Raw genomic sequence first — 16,578 nt, forward strand, 5'->3', positions numbered from 1 at the left:
TATGAATTTCTTGTTGAAATTAATTTAAAAAGTGTAGTTAAAATAGTAAATGAGGAGAAACTATCTTGTTTTATAATTTCAAATAAAAAATATTATTCTCTTCGTCCCATGCAAATATTATCATTTTCTATTTTCGTCCGTTTCAAAATAAGATTATTATTTCCTAATTTAGCAATTATATTATCTACTTAACATAATAAATACCTTTTCAACTTACAATATATTACACAAATGTTGTTACTTTTATATTACACCAAGATATTTTTGTCTTTTTTACTATAATCCAATATAATACTAATATTAAAAAATTTACTTGAAAAAGTACCACATTTCCAATGAGACGAAGAGAATGCATCAAAATATAACAATTTATTGCAAATTAATTTTAAACCATGATCAAACAAATTAAAAATAAAAAATTGCAAAAGTTTTTGAATATCTAATAATAGCAAAACAATTGAGTGGGAGACTATTTTGGAATTTATGAATTAAACCTTATCTTCTAAAGACTGATCCTCTGTGGCTTGGCCACAGGAAAACAACAGATCCATTTTTTCTGCAACAAAAACTAATTTAATTAATTAATATACCATCAATCACATCTACAATATATATATATATATATTAAATTAAATATATTTATTATTGACGAGATTAATTTAATTTAATTTAATTTGGCTACTTGTCTGAATTGAACTGGGGAGAGGAGACGTCGATGACAGCGGCGGTCGAGGCTGCGCCATTGGGGCCTTAGCCTTCGCTTTCTTTTTGTCCCGGGCCTTGGCGAAAATGACCGAAAACCCATCTACCGACGCCGGATTATTTACGTCCCATTCCCCGAATTTCGGGAGCGGCCGCCCCCTTTTTCCTTGCTTGCAATGAGCGCCATAAAGATTCATCTTTAAGTCGTACAAAAAATTAATAATTAAAAAAAAAGAATTTATAATAGGAGATTGTAAAAGGGAATTACCGTCGTTATGGAAGATTATAATTTGAAGAATGTCGTCTTGATCGTATGCATGCGTGTGTGTATATATATATTTGTATGTATATGTATATGTATATGTATATGTATATGGAATCGAATATGATTAGAACTTGTTTGAGTCCCATGCACACATATGGATAATAATATCGTGTGTAGAGGTCGACAATAATAGCGTGTATATATAAATATGAATATATATATATATATACTTATTTAATGAGGATAAATTTAGTTATGGTCCAAATTTAAAATTGAAAGTTTAGAATAATTAAAGGCAAAAAATTATATGAAAAAAAAAATTGTAACAAATTTGATCCCAAATATTATATGAAAAAGAAAAAGGTTAATCGAAATAAAATTCCTGCGTTGACTGTTGACCTCCCAATGTCGGTGCTGTCTTTTAATCCTCACCGCTGATCTCTGCCACGTCAACAATAACGGTTTTACTAAACAACCCCTCTCCGACCTCCGTTAATGGTGAACCTTGGGATAAGATTTACCTACAGGGCTATTTTTGTAATTTCATATCTCTTGCAAACGCAGACAAAGGATTGGCCATTCACAGTCCACACGCCCCCCCCCCCCACTTCATTAAAGATTCCTCTTTCGTCTCCATTAGTCTCTTCGATCTCTTTTCAGTCAATGGCGTCTGGGTTGATCCGGCGAGCCATTTCTAGAGTGCCTGCCGCTTCTCCGGTGGCCAGAGCTGTCGTTTTCCGATCGCACGCTTCGGAGGCGGAGCCCGAAGCGAAATCCGCCTCCCTTTCCAAGACCTTCCAAATCTACCGGTGGAATCCGGACTCCCCGAAGAAGCCAGAGCTGCAGGACTACGAGATTAATCTCAAGGAATGCGGTCCAATGGTCCTGGACGCCCTAATCAAGATAAAAAACGAGATCGATCCAACCCTAACATTCCGCCGATCCTGCCGTGAAGGAATTTGCGGTTCCTGCGCTATGAATATCGACGGCAGGAACGGTCTAGCCTGCTTGACGAAAATTTCGTCGGAAGGGCCAACGATGATCACACCTCTGCCGCATATGTTCGTGATTAAGGATTTGGTGGTGGATATGACGAACTTTTACAATCAGTACAAGTCGATTGAGCCATGGCTGAAGAGGAAGAGTCCGCCGGAGACTCCGGGGAAGGAGGTTCTGCAAAGCAAGGAAGATCGGAAGAAGCTTGATGGGATGTATGAGTGCATTTTGTGCGCGTGCTGTAGCACTTCCTGTCCGAGCTATTGGTGGAATCCCGAGTCATATTTGGGTCCCGCCGCCCTCCTGCACGCCAATAGGTAAATCAATTTGTTCCTAGGCCTGGCAAATGATATAGTATATTATTCTTTTAGGAATTTGTCTTTTTTGTATAATTTGCCTGAACGTTTGTGGATCAGGATAATTGTGTTATTAGTGTGATCAGTTCATTTTCCCAGTGACTGGTTTTGTTATTTGCTCCTAGTTTTTGGGAGTAGCCATCAGATACATAAAGATGCTCTGGGTTCAGTGACTTTCAGTTTGAAGTGGAAACATTTGCTTGGATTTTGTTGTTTTTAAAAAATGTTGGAAATGAGAGAAGAGGAACGGAATAAAAATCCACCCTATGATCCAAGCCAAGCAGTAATATGGATGATTATTAGTTAAGCATCATGGTTAATGGAACTCAATTAGATTGGGAAACTTCAACACTTGCAGATATGGTATTTTTATCTATTATACTATAAAATAAATTGGCATAAATATGAACTTAGAGAAGATTCAAGCTCAAGTTGAGTAATTTGATATATGATGAAATGAACCCCACTTAGCTTACAAGGGGTTCTACTTTAGGTTGCTGCTCAATAGTGTTGTTTGGATTGCAGAATTTATGATAATTATTGTGTCGATAAACTGATCACCTTACGCCATAATCAACTTATAGCTAGCATGCATATTGCTTGTGTATGATTAAATCTTGAACTAAGGTTTAGCTCACAATGATGGTTAAAAGCTATAAGTTCCTGCATTCATCTGTTATTTGGTTTCTATAGTTGTGCTGGAATAAGGTCTGTATTTCTTGGATTGATGCAGGTGGATCATGGACAGTCGCGATGAATACACAAAAGAGCGCCTGGAGGCCATCAATGATGAGTTCAAATTATATCGGTGCCACACCATTTTGAACTGCGCTAAAGCGTGCCCGAAGGGTCTCAACCCCGGCATGCAAATCCAGAATATCAAGAAACTTGAGCAAAAATTCCCTTGAATGAATTCCTTTGAATGTCAATGAGGTTGAATTGCTTTTGGGACTTCCTCCTATCCATGAATGTTCTTGCCTGTGGAACATTTTGAGAAATGATTGTAATTTTTCAGCTTTAAGCATATTTGTATTTGTACCTAACTGGTGCAACATTTTCTCCATTTTATTTGGAGAACAAGAATCAAGATTAGTCTTTTGGAACCTGAACAATAAAGGGGCTTTGTTTTCTTTGTATTGGTTTGCCTATATTGGAAAATGAATATGTGTATTTGTGGTTGATCTTACTGTAAAAGTTCCATTACTATATTCCTTGTATCTTATCTGAAACAGAGCCTTGGAATCCTCAAAATCTGGAAACTTGGATCCGTACGCAAGTCAATTCATTCAGTCTACAGTGTCAGAGATCGTTGAGGGCCTGACACGGAATCTAGACGCCATTCCAGGCATGTTCGTCGAGGGGCCCCACAGGTTCGTTTCATTTCGTCATCTTCCTCTTTCTGCGCACATTATGGACACACAGCAGGGTTTTTTAATTAGATTGGTGTCGACGGCGACAGTAGCGGCGGCGGCGGCGGTTCTAATTTATATTCGAAGGGGTATAGCATCGAAGTGGAGGTGCAAGTTATGGCGTCGTGGAACTCAGTTCAGTTAGAGGTTTTGTACCATGTTTTGGGATGGATTGCGTTCGTGTCATGGTCGATCAGTTTCTACCCTCAAGTCGTCTTAAATTTCCGAAGGAAAAGGTTTCGATTCTTCCCCTTTTTATATGCTTTTAATTTTGAATATCTTCCTTGTTCTGTGGTGATTTTTGTTTTTGTTTCTGCTGGCAGCGTGGTGGGATTGAATTTCGATTTTGTGCTGTTGAATTTGACGAAGCACTCGTCGTATCTCATATACAACGCTTCCCTCTTCTTCAGTTCCACTGTTCAGAGACAGTATCGAGAGAAATTTGGCTTTAATGAGGTACTGTTTTGTTTAATGATCAAGAAGATAGCCATTTCTGGTTTTCTTGTTCTTTCTATTTCCAAGTTTCTTGAAGTATGTTTTGCATTTGTTGAGTGGCTCAGATGATTCCCGTTGCTGCTAATGATGTGGCTTTCTCGACTCATGCTGTGTTATTGACTGCTTTCACTTTGTTTCAGATTGCCATTTATGAGGTAAGTAGGATATGATTGATTTCGATACTCTGTAGCATTTTAAGAAATGAAAGTTTTGATGATTGTCAATTTGGAAATTGTGGATTGCTTAATGGCATGATTGAAAAACCCTTTGTTTGATATGAAGAATAAACTATACAACTTCCCAAGATTCATGATTCTGTCTTTGTATCTTCAACATTTATTGATGTGAAGATCCTTAGAATCCCTAAGATTTATGATTCTGTCTTTGTCTCATCAACATTTGGATATTATGGATTGCTTAGAGGAATGATTTAAAAATCTTTAGAATCCCTAAGATTCATGTTATGTCTTTGCATCTTCAACCTTTGGATATTGTGGATTGCTTAGAGGGATGATTTGAAAATCTTTAAAATCCCTAAGATTCATAATAACGCCATTGTATCATCAACAGCGTGGAAACCAGAAAGTGTCCAGAATTGCCATTGGAATTGTATCTGTGGCCTGGTTGTCTGCAGCAGTTTGTGTCTTCGTTGCTATACCGCGGCATTCCTGGTTTTGGCTGGTTGCCATCTTCAAGTAAAAGGACTGCTCTCGAATTCTTCATTTAGTTTTATCTTATTCTTGCATCTGTAATCACTTCGGTGCCTATGCATCTTGATTGCTCTGTTTTTAACTCCTGAATCAAATGTCTGATTGCAGCAACATTCAGGTTGTCATGACAGTCATCAAATACATTCCTCAGGTATGTCCAAATTTATATCTTCGATCAATCGTAATGACTTTTAGCAATCTATTGAATATTTATAAAAAATCCAGGCCATCTCAAACTTCCGGAGAAAAAGTACAGTTGGGTTTAGCATAGGCAACATCTTGCTTGATTTCCTTGGAGGAGTGACAAACTACTGTCAGATGGCCGTCCAGTCCATTGACCAACGTAAGTTGTTGCTCGCCGAATGCTATGCTAATGATAGTGGAAGTGTCTGAAGCTAAATTTGTTTTGCATTGACAGATTCCTGGGTTAACTTCTACGGAAATATTGGGAAGACAATGATATCTTTGGTAAAGAATTGCTCAACTCGGCTTTAATCCATTGCTTCTCTCATTGTTACCCTCTTGCTTTCAACTCTGTTGGTATAATTTGCAGGTGTCGATCTTCTTCGACATACTATTTATCATACAACACTACATACTATATCCATCCAAGAAGGTGGCTGTGGCGCAGCCGTTAGTTGAACCTTCTTCTGATATCCCTCAATCAGAGAGTATGTAATGTGGTAATATAAATGAAACATAAGTAGTGGATAAAAAGGGAAGTATGTTTTAGATGTTTCAAATCGAACCCTTTGTTACTAAACTTGTGTTGTAATCATTTCAATGATCTAATTAACATATCCCTCTCTACATCTCTCCATGGTTTTAAGTGATTTTTTTGAATTGCATATATTATCCATGTAAACAGCAGAAGTGAAGGAATGTGCGATTGATTTGATGCATTATAGGGGAATGCACACAACTTGAAACATTTGTCGAAGAAAAGATGTACACATGAAAAATGGCTGTGAACAACAGAAACAGCCAGCAGCAGCAAATGGAAGCAGAATTCATGAATCCATGGGCGGCCTCGGCGCAGATAGGGCCTACATCAATGCTGAATATTTGGAGATCGGTTCTCAAGCGCTGTCCTCAAAGAAAGAACTCTGTTCGGATTTGGATTGATTCTTTTTAACATACTACTCTCTGAAACACCACCACCACCACTGTTCTTGGCTAAAGATGATGGAAATGGAGGAGCAGATGGTGGCACTGAGGTGGCGCTGCCTTGCTTCTTGTTCGAGATTGTTTTTCCTAGCACTGTTGGTTGAGGCCGGCGTCCGGCTGCTGGTGCAGGAGCCTGCAAACCATAGAAGAAAATGGTTTTTAGAATGTCTGAGAACAGAAGAACAGAACATAACAGGGAAGTTGATTTTGGAATCAAACATTTAACCTTTTTCATCTGATTAATTATTGACATTTCCCTTTCTTTGTAGAAATCAGGCAAGGGGCGAGCTTTGAAGCAAAATGTACAGCTCAGTTTTCGGAATTCATCGCCGGCTTTTTCCTACAAAACCAAGTAAAATTGCAACCATAACCTTTCAGCTATATATGCTCCCTAAGCAAAAGTCAGTATAGACGTATTTAAGATGACCTTTAATGTCTTCTGTTGCACTTGCTGCTTTTGCTGTTGCTGGACCTTCTGCATTTCGTTTTCGTTGAATTTTTCTTCGAGTTTCTGAAATAATGTAGGAAAGGCAGCATAGAAACATCAGCTAATGAAATTCCATAAGATGTCGACTTAGTTTTGTTCATCAGGGATGAAACTTGCCTGTTTTCTTTTTGCAGCTCTTTCTTCTGTTCTCAGAACAAAAGGAGTGGATAATGTCGGCGACTGTAGCTTGTTCCGGCAAGCAGTCAGTGACTTTGTGCAACTGAAAGATCAAACAATAACAAACCCAAGGTAAACTCTCTCTCTATATTCTTTTGGATTCGATTACTATTTCCAGCAGTGATATTTCTGCACATTCCTTATGTGATCTTGATATTGTTCATGACAGTAAGGGCTTTCGAATATTTTAACTTACACAGCAGACAAAATGTGCCATTTGGGTCCATTTGTTTTGCTTCCACGGGCTGAAGAATCGACCGGCGTTTTCATCCTGTGCACACACAGAGGATTGTCAAACAATGCCATTAACTTCTACATACAAGATCAGTTTAAATTAAATCACCTTGTGTTCTCTGATATAGGAGTGGCAGTAGAAGAATATTTCGACACCCCATTAACGGTTGCCTGCAGTCAAAATTCTAACATAAATTATTCCCTTCCTTAGAGAGTCCAAGAAAATATGGCAACATGGGCTATGAGGAGTTCTACCTTAACTGGAGTCCTCCATGGAGTTCTGCAATTCTTCGGTGTTCTTGAAGAACTAGGAACAACAAGCCCTGCAGTCTCCTTGACAGGTTCTTTATCGGGCTCTCTTAAGGGCGTCGAGTTAATCAATCTTTGCAGGGACTTGGGGGAGGATCTGTTCTTATCCATGGAGTTCTTGAAAGGAGGAGAAATTGGATTGGTATTTGCAGGTGTGGATGGCACTTTCCATGTCTTGCGCTGGATGGACGATTTGAGCGAAGAAAGTCCCGACTTTTTCTTGCTCGTCGCGGCTGATTGGACATCCTCACTCGAAGCGCAATTCTGCACAATTTAAATCGAAGAAGTGATGACAGGCGCCGCGCCAAGAATCAAACCATTTGAAAAAATGGCGAAACGGTTACCTTCAGCAGTGGCCTCTCCTCCAGTTTTGGAGTTGCAGCTCCATCAGATCCAGAAATTGTCTCATGATTTTCAAGACTCTCTGGCAGGTTATGTTCGATCGACTCTTCTTTCTTTACGACTAAATTATTATTTCCCCTCTCTGCAGCTGAATTTGAATCTTCTTTCCCTTCAACAATGTCCTGTTCTTTCAACACTTTGTCCTCATCTTTTTCAGCTGGATTCAACAAGGCGCCGACACTCAGATCATCATCATCATCATCATTAGCAGCTGCAGCATTTTGCTGTTCGAGCAAAGCTGCAGCTCTTTGGGCAGCAATCTTTTTGTAATGAGCTTCAAAGAAGGCTTTCTTCTGCGCAACCGATCCCGGCTGCGCAAACCTCTGAGCCTCCTCGACGTACTTCTTGTGCGACGAAAATGCCGACCATCTATCCCAGGACAAGGGCTCGGTCGCGAACCTCCCGAACGAAATCGACTCCCCAAGAACATGCATTGGATTCCCCTGGTGAAGATATTCAAATCTCAGAATCCATAGCCAGCAATTTGCAGGTAAGTTTGACAGGTAAGTGATGAAAAAATTTAAATCATAGCTTTGTTATTTATTAGTTATTATTACCTTCTTCGACTCATTGGGTATGGCGGAAGCGTAAGAGAAGCCATGCATCAAGCAAGTCGAATCTCCCATTAATAATAATTGTTATAAATATTATTGTTTTTCTGGTAAGAGTGGCAGAGGGGGGAAGAGGAAGAGGGGAAAGAACAAATGATGAAATCAATCTTTGTTATGTTGTGTTTTTGTATAATGCAGGTATTGGGGGTGGGGTGGGGGTTGGGGGGATGTTAAATTTGAAATTCAAATGGAAAAGGCAACTGCTGTGGTGTAGTGTAGTGTGCAGAGAGAGCACTGAGTCGAGTTGACTCAGTGAGTCAGTCTCACTCGCTCCTGACCCAGTGCTTCTATTTTGAATTATTTTTTATCCTTTTTGAATTAATTTTTTTTTTCCTCGTTATAGGCTCCCTTTTTAGTCTTTAGTGTGGACCCCACTTTACCACATGTTTTGAATTTCAATTTGTTTAATCACTCGCCCAATCCCTACCCAACGGTCATTTCTTATTATGCTTATTTATTTATTTATTTATTTTATGAATTGGCACGGTTGACTATTTAAACTCAATAAGTGTGTTTGGTTGATATTTTAAAAAAATTGAAAATAAGTGAGCATATCATTGACATTGCCATCAAATTTGTGATTTTTTTTTGGGGAGATTTTTTTTTGGGGGAGATTTTTTTTTGGGAGTTTTTTTTTCTTTATATGGAATTTTATAAAATTATTTCGACATACAAAAGGAAATATTTATTAAAATTATAATATTACCTAAAAAATTGTGTCAAAAAAGGATGAATGGATTACAAGATATCTGGCAACAGACCATGTATCGAATTGTTTAGTTGAAAATATATGTAAATATCAAATATGATATTAGAAAATGGACGGAGGGAGTATTAAATTTGTAGATCATATTATTCACCCTTTGTAAGTTATTTCTACTAAATGATTATAGAGTGTTTGGTTATAGTATGAAATTTTGCAAGAATGTTTGATTTAAATTTTTGTTTGATTTAAAATGAATAGTGTTGATTTTAATTTAAAATTATGTCATATTCAATCGAAAAAAAAAAAATACTATATTCATTAAAATTCATGTTTTATTCAATTTATATATATAATCTATAGACATAGAAATATACTTTATTAAAGTGTAATTTTAAAATCTTCTAAATATATATATATATATTCCACCATAACACAAATTTCCGTTTATATCTTATTACTAAAACCGAACTTTCTTAAACCTAATGTATCAATGAATTTTTCTTTTTTCACATTGTATAGAGATCAGATCAATTGTGTGTAACTTGTTTGCTTACATTGATATATAGAAACATGGATGAACGTAGTATCAGTTTAACTATGTATTCAAATACAACATCCATTCAACAAAAATGTATCCATTTCATTTTTAATTATTTTATTTTAATTTGAGTTTGATTTTTTTTTTATTATTTAAATTTGAAATTTAAATGATCTTTTGATATAAAATTTTATATATATAAAAGTAATCATGTTAAATAAAAACGATGGAGATATATATTTTTTTTCTCTTATGCTTGTTTAAAATTTTATTGAGTAATATTATTCTAAATATATTGAATTATAAGGATATCATTTAAATATATATATATATATAATATAGAAAATAAGACAAAATGAATATATTGTGTTTGTAGGGATGTATTTAATATATATTTTTAAGAAAATATTATTTGCAAGACATTTCTTTTAGAGTGTGATTATTATTTTGGATACTTGAATTTTTATTACTTTAGGTGCAATAATTATTATATGTAATATTTTAGGTAGAAATCATTTATTTTATTTCGGGAAGAGGTGAGGTTGAATAATAAAAAAAATTAAAAAAAATAGAACTTTTAGAGTGTAGCATCTATTTTAATTTAAAAACATTACACTTTTTTTTTTAAAAAAAAAAAAATTTCAAAAATTTAAAAATACAACATACCAAATTAATTTTAAAATACAACTACGCAAACCTATTTCATTTGTCAAAATTCTTTATTTTTATTTTTTAAACTACTTACAATTTTTAAAACCTAAATAAGCAATTTTCTCAAATATTTTTACTATTATATATATATATATTTAAAATAGGATATCAAATAAGTATTTTTTTTTTAAAAAAAAACACCAATAAAATAAAATAAAATAAATAAAAACCCTTCATTAAGCCTATCCTTACGAACCAATTAACCAAGCTCTTAACTTAATACATCCAACCAAAACCAATATTCATTAATTGATAGGAAAGCCGGCCGGCACCGGCACCGGCACGGCACCGCCGTGTATTTGGAATGAACAAGGAGTGGGACAGGCAGGCCATTCGCAGCAGCGTTTTATGTTCTTCATCTACTGGATGCTTCGTTGCCGCCTTCACTTTCTCATTGACAGTTACAGGTACCTACCTAACCTTTCGCTTTCCATTTTACAATAATTTGCGATTCTCTTAAGCAAAATTTTATGCTATCTAGTTGCTGAGCGATAGAGTATTATTATTATTATTATTCTCCTCGTCCTTGATTGTGTGTGGTGTGTACTGTTTATAATTGGAATATTGGTTGATGGTTAATTCAATTAATTTGGTGGTTTGGTATGCTAATTAAAAAAATTCAGAGTTGCATATGAGGTTGTGTTGCGGTTTCATGTTTCTTGATTGAATTGAAGCCGAATGATTTCACCCTAATCTGAGACTGTATCAGTAGCAAGGCGTATGCTATCGAATGAGGTTATAACTCATTTTCAATTCATTTCTACAATGATATAATTCGATTCTCTTTTGTTTCTATTTGAAATTATCCTAAGGAAAAAGAATTTTGTTTCTTGTTCACTGGCTAGTTTTGCTTCAATTTCTTTGATTAGGAATAGGAAGAAAATAGAAGATTTAGTTACATTCACTTTGACACCAAAGAAGAGTTCGATCTCATGTTTCAGTTCTATCCTATTTATCTCAATTCCACATTGGATGTATATCATGATCTCAACTCAAAGAAAGATTTCAATCCCATGCTTTAGTTCTATCTTAGTTGAGATTCTGATTTGACATTAGAAGCACTTTGATCCTAAGAAAAAAGAATATTGTGTCCACTAGTAAACAATACACAATTGTGAACCGGTTAGTTTGCATCAATATCTTTGTTTGGGAATATATAGAAAGTAGGTGATTTAGTTACATTCAATTTGACACGAAAGAAGAGTTTGATCCCATGTTTTAGTTCTATCCTTATTATCCCAATTCCACATTAGATGTATATCTTGAACTTGACTGGGTGTGTTTGTTTGGGAGATTAAACACTTATGTTTCATTTTTTATACTCCCTCCGTTTCATTGAAAGGTTTTCTATTTTTCATTTCCGTCCGTCCCAAAACAAGATTACTATATAATATCCTTTCAACTTACAATATATTACACAAATGTCATTACTTTTATATTACACCGTACTAATAGGATATTTTTGTCTTTGTTACTACAATCCAATATAATACTAATATTAAAAAATCTACGTGCAAAAAACAAACGCCACCCTTCCAACGGGACGGAGGGAGTATTCTACTAAAAATCAATTTTACATTCAAAACGTCACATCAATACCTATTTATATCACATCATACAACTATTCAAAATTAAAAAATTTTACTATTCAAATTCCTAACTCAAAATCCAAACCCCCAAACAAAGTTCTATCATAGTTGATCCTGTCTCAACATAAGTTAACATTCAATTTGACACCAAAGAAGAATTTTGATCCCATGTTTAGTTCTATCCTACTTGATCCCAATTCCACATTAGATGTATATCTTTATCTTGACTCAAAAAAGTGTCAATCCCATGCTTTAGTTCTATCCTAGTTGATCCTAATTCGACATTAGAAGTATATGTATCCACCTGCAGCCCCTACCTTTATCACTGAAAATTACATTTTTATGTCCTATAAACTCCATTCCACCCTGTGTGAGATACCTTTTTAAGGAACATAAATGCAACAAAAATGCAGGTTCAAAACTAACAGTTAAAAGGAACAATACATATATAACAGCTTAATTTCAACATATTCATCATTCTTTTAGTTTAGGAGATTCCAGGGCAATTCGCCATCAGATTAAACTTCAAACAAAGATTCTAAAACCTCCCTGTAGTTGGCCAACCCAATTCTCTGATTCTCTCCTCTATATACAGTTACTACTGCTTATAATCAAAACAAATTAGGCCCTTTTCCTTTGGTCCTCTATGAGCAAACATCGTTCCTTATCCTTCACTCTCCTCCCAAGCATAAGTAGGGTAAGCAATCAAAGAAATAATATATATGCAGTCCCACTAGAATCTCATCAGTGGTCAGCAATACAATAGCAAGTTGTAAGCAAAAAATACAGAAGCCCTTATCCACCTTCAGCCAGACGGCGTTTTGGTACCTGTCCTGGGGGAAACAAGCACAGGCTCGTTGCTTGCAACTTTCCTTGCGGCTATTTCCTCCAGGCATTTCCATTTCGCTTCCCGTTTCATCTGAATTTCTGCTTCCTGAGCTTCATGTTCTTGGTACTTGATCAAACACTCCTCAAAGAGATCAGGATCTACTTCGGAGAAGATTTTACGAACATTCAGTGTCAAGCTCTGCACTGCTTGATTCCAGTGGCTTCTAGCATTCTTCTCCAAGGCAGGGAAGATGATCGGCAGTATAACTTTACAGTTTTGTTTGATCAAATTCTCAATATGATCGTTGTTCCACAGAAACAGCGCCCTTTCTGCCACCTGTATAAACAGCCACTCGATGATATAGTCACAAAGAGAAGGCATTGCTGTCTTAATTTGGTAAAATTAGAGAAAAATTACTATCACAGCCAGGGTATATATACATGAACTGGCAGGGTAACGATCGAACCTATTGAGAACCATATTACTTCAATACACTGTATAAGTTTCTCATTTAACTACAACTAAGCAGGCGTAGAATAGCAACAACGATGAAATAAGAGTTAGAACAGAGTATTAAATCTGTGCTCCGAAACAATCTTAAAAGAGTATGGGTCGCATCATCAAGATGATCGAAGTGCTATAAAATAAAAGACTACCAAAACTCATATCCCATTGAATGAAATTTAACGAGAATGAGTGTAACCTGAAAATGTGAACTGCTCAAGCAGCGACCAATTTGGCGGAACAAAGGAACCATAGACCTTTGAAACTCAGGAGGCTGAGTTGCTTCCAGCACTTCTTCTAGCTCACCCAAGAACATGACTTCCTTCGAACTATTTGTGACCGGCCAGTACTTGAGTAGCCCTCTAATGACAGTATCAGCGAGTTTGCAGTCCTTCTCGACAAACTGCGCTATGCAATAAGACAGCTGCTGATGATACATAGGAATGCATTTCGGCTTGTGAAGTGGAATGAGTGCTCTAACAAGAAAAAGTTTGTGCTCTTCTTTCAAGGGCAATGCAAATCCATTTATAATGCTTCCCAAGATTTCTAACAGCTCTGCTATCCCATTATGCTTCTCCGTCTCGAAAACAAAGCGGTAGAATATGTTGTTGATAGCTTTCCTAATATACGGCCGATGAACCATGAACTTACCGTATATCCGGTGCAGGACAGTCTTTAAATAGTCCCTCTCTCTAGGATCCTCCGAGTCAAATAGATCCAGTAACCTTAGAACGAATTGGTGGTCAATGTAACGCTTTGCCAGCTTGGCATCCGTCTCCGGCGAAGCCACAAACCGGAGAAAAAATTCATAGACAACTTGCAAATGGGGCCACATTGGATCCATCAATGGCTCCTCTTCTTCCAAATCAAAGGCTTCTAAGGCTTTGTTTTCGCGAGGCTGAGTGCAGAGCGTACGGAATAAGTTTGTTGATACCATTCTTACGATCTCTTGCATGACAGTTTCCGGGAATTTCCCATTTGCCGAAGCAAGATAGTCAACAAGCTCGATTAGCGTCTGCCTCTTGATGTCTTTTTCTTTCAAACTCTTCGTAGGGTCAGTGAAATCAAACATCACACAACATAAATTCAACTTCTTGACAAACAAATTCTGCTTCTCGGCATTAGGAACATCTCTAAAGCTAGGAAGTGCCTCGTATCCATTCAGCTGTGGATTCGCCGAATCGTGCAATCTGTTTCCGTTGCTCGAATTCGCGGGAACAGATGCATAGTTGCTTCTTGCATTTGTCGAAGCATAATTCGAGGACCCTCCGTCCTTTATATCCACAATCTTCGACTGCTTCTTGGGCAGCCGGGTTAGAATGTTCTTTATCATCATCAAAAGCCACAAATAGCAACCTTTGTTTCAAGTTAAGTTAGCCTGTTAACAAACACACTCACAATCACAAATTCACAATGCAACACATAGAAAACCAATCATCAGCCCAACTGATTTAGGGATAATTAAGTGCTGTGATAGCCATTTGTTCATCGGTGATGCCCTGCTGCATACACAAGCTCTTTCTTTCCAGACATGAACTAGAAAGAACTCCCCTTTATCTCCAAGAAGCAGATGCACAAAAGTAAACTAAATTGGCAAAAATCCCAGATGTACAGATCAAGGTAGAACTACAGAACTAGGGTAAAAAAGGGATCCCCAAAAATTAGGGCACAAGCCTGTGGACTCACCGGAGCTATTAATACTTATATGATCAGTTGTTGTTGGGTTGGATCAGAAAGTTTCAAGATCTGGTTGGGATCTGGAAGAATCAGCTAACATTGTTTAGCAAGAATTATCATCTGTAGAAATGGTGAACAGAAACAGAACCCATAGTTGAAATCTTTAGATGTGCAAGTGGGATACATGGACATGGAGATGAGATGAGGAAAAGAAGTGAAGAAATTGGTGAAAGATTTAAAAGGATTGAAGGGCAGCTTTTTTGTTTGCAAGTTCGATGAGGAATCAAAGATAAAGAGAAGCAGGCAGGCAGGAAAGATGAAGGAAGCTTTTTGGGAGTTGAATTGAAATTTTGTTGAACCAAAAATCCAAATAGGAGCTGTGTGTAAGAGAGAGAGAGAGAGAGAGACCGCAAAAGTGGGGTGGGGCCCTGCGCGGATAAAGAAAGAAAATGCTGGTGGGGGTGGGGTGGGGGTTCCTCCCTGATGATGGATGGGCTACGATGCAGCACATATGTGTTGTGTTTTTTGGATTTGCTCAATTATTATGGGTATATTTTTCACATTCTTTCTCCTTCCATCCTTTTCCTTTTATTATTATTATTATTATTATTATTATTATTATTTTATTTTATTTTAGTAAAAAGTAGTGGTCCAATATAAATTTATATAATATTTATATATAGAAAATATTTTTTTCTATCCGAAAAAATTATGTAATTTTAATTAGGTTTCTAAATTAAAACTAATGATATTTAAATATTAAAATAAAAAGTAAAATGGAAGTAGTGGATAAGTAAAAAAAAAAAAAGAAATTGATTATTATTTATAAAAATAAAAATAATAAAATTATGAATGATTAAAATTTTAAGTGAATAAAATTGTTTAATAATAAAGATAAATTTAGTGAACATCTAAAAAAATAGTGGTATGATTTTAACAGAGTGCATAATAAATTTAAATATATATATATAAACTTGTATTTTGAATTAGTGAATATATGTTTGAAAATAAGTTGAAAACAAAATGAACAAAGTCAATACACAACAATTATAAGCAGCAGCAGTTGATCTTTTAATGAAAACAGTGGTTTTGTTTGTTTAGTGTGTGTATATATTTAAAATATTTTTGTTGTTAGGGGCGAGAATTATGACTTTGTAATAGAAATCAGTGTTTCAAACATATTAATTATATTGCTCTTATTGACTTTTATGGAACGGTAAGTATTTGTTGATTAATATTTTTGAAAAAACAAATTATTGTTTGTTTAATTGTAGTTTAAAACGGATTTAAAATAGAATATTAATTTAACTTTTTATTTAAAGTAGTATTTTATAATATATATTATTTAAATAATATATCTCTATAAAAATCAAATAGGTTCAACAGTAGTATTTCTAATACGTATTTCTAGTATGAAAAAACATAAGTCAATAATTCACGCACAAAAGAGCATTAATTCTGGTTCAGCGTTTCATCAAAATTTTGGTTAGTACTTTTCATCTGGTAAATTAAAGCTTTGTTGATTTAGTAATTTTTTCTTTTTCCTATATTTCTAATATATAATCATTGCGAATTCCTTATAAAAATATATTATATACCCATTTACAAAATATAACATTATATCTACAGTTCAAACAAAAAAATCAAAACTAAAAATAAAAAATAAAAAAATTACCAGCAGCATATTATACCAACAAGAGGTTC

At 35.6% G+C, this 16,578-nt stretch overlaps 4 protein-coding genes across 8 annotated transcripts; 2 read left to right on the top strand and 2 right to left on the bottom strand.

Annotated features, from left to right (window-relative positions):
• The first annotated feature begins 1,560 nt into the window (after positions 1–1,560).
• On the top strand, positions 1,561–3,498 carry LOC127242097 (succinate dehydrogenase [ubiquinone] iron-sulfur subunit 1, mitochondrial-like). The gene is made up of 2 exons (XM_051261441.1): positions 1,561–2,280; positions 3,053–3,498. Exons 1-2 carry the CDS (start codon positions 1,631–1,633, stop codon positions 3,225–3,227), a joined length of 825 nt encoding a protein of 274 aa, XP_051117398.1. The 5' UTR covers positions 1,561–1,630; the 3' UTR covers positions 3,228–3,498.
• Positions 3,499–3,537: 39 nt separating this feature from the next.
• On the top strand, positions 3,538–5,963 carry LOC127242096 (cystinosin homolog). Of its 4 annotated transcripts, none has more exons than XM_051261440.1 (10): positions 3,538–3,689; positions 3,779–3,964; positions 4,052–4,184; positions 4,289–4,378; positions 4,794–4,918; positions 5,042–5,084; positions 5,159–5,276; positions 5,352–5,401; positions 5,487–5,604; positions 5,842–5,963. In XM_051261440.1, exons 1-10 carry the CDS (start codon positions 3,667–3,669, stop codon positions 5,889–5,891), a joined length of 936 nt encoding a protein of 311 aa, XP_051117397.1. In that variant the 5' UTR covers positions 3,538–3,666; the 3' UTR covers positions 5,892–5,963. The 4 variants fall into 4 exon arrangements, with proteins under 4 accessions (XP_051117397.1, XP_051117393.1, XP_051117394.1 ...); XM_051261436.1 differs by having other exon boundaries at positions 5,802–5,940; XM_051261437.1 differs by having other exon boundaries at positions 5,805–5,912.
• Positions 5,964–5,984: 21 nt separating this feature from the next.
• On the bottom strand, positions 5,985–8,389 carry LOC127242095 (protein WVD2-like 7). 2 transcript variants are annotated; one of them, XM_051261435.1, is made up of 9 exons: positions 8,267–8,389; positions 7,652–8,152; positions 7,254–7,571; positions 7,108–7,169; positions 6,961–7,035; positions 6,705–6,807; positions 6,528–6,611; positions 6,327–6,440; positions 5,985–6,233 (listed from the first exon to the last, which is right to left on the bottom strand). In XM_051261435.1, exons 1-9 carry the CDS (start codon positions 8,333–8,335, stop codon positions 5,985–5,987), a joined length of 1,575 nt encoding a protein of 524 aa, XP_051117392.1. In that variant the 5' UTR covers positions 8,336–8,389. The 2 variants fall into 2 exon arrangements, with proteins under 2 accessions (XP_051117392.1, XP_051117391.1); XM_051261434.1 differs by having other exon boundaries at positions 5,985–6,440.
• Positions 8,390–12,286: 3,897 nt separating this feature from the next.
• LOC127242081 (serine/threonine protein phosphatase 2A 57 kDa regulatory subunit B' theta isoform-like) lies at positions 12,287–15,227 on the bottom strand. The gene is made up of 2 exons (XM_051261419.1): positions 13,397–15,227; positions 12,287–13,029 (listed from the first exon to the last, which is right to left on the bottom strand). Exons 1-2 carry the CDS (start codon positions 14,531–14,533, stop codon positions 12,670–12,672), a joined length of 1,497 nt encoding a protein of 498 aa, XP_051117376.1. The 5' UTR covers positions 14,534–15,227; the 3' UTR covers positions 12,287–12,669.
• Between the last annotated feature and the right edge of the window lie 1,351 nt (positions 15,228–16,578).

This window comes from Andrographis paniculata, unplaced genomic scaffold, assembly GCF_009805555.1.
Source record: "Andrographis paniculata isolate CXL003 unplaced genomic scaffold, ASM980555v1 Contig86END, whole genome shotgun sequence".
Lineage (NCBI taxonomy): Eukaryota > Viridiplantae > Streptophyta > Magnoliopsida > Lamiales > Acanthaceae > Andrographis > Andrographis paniculata.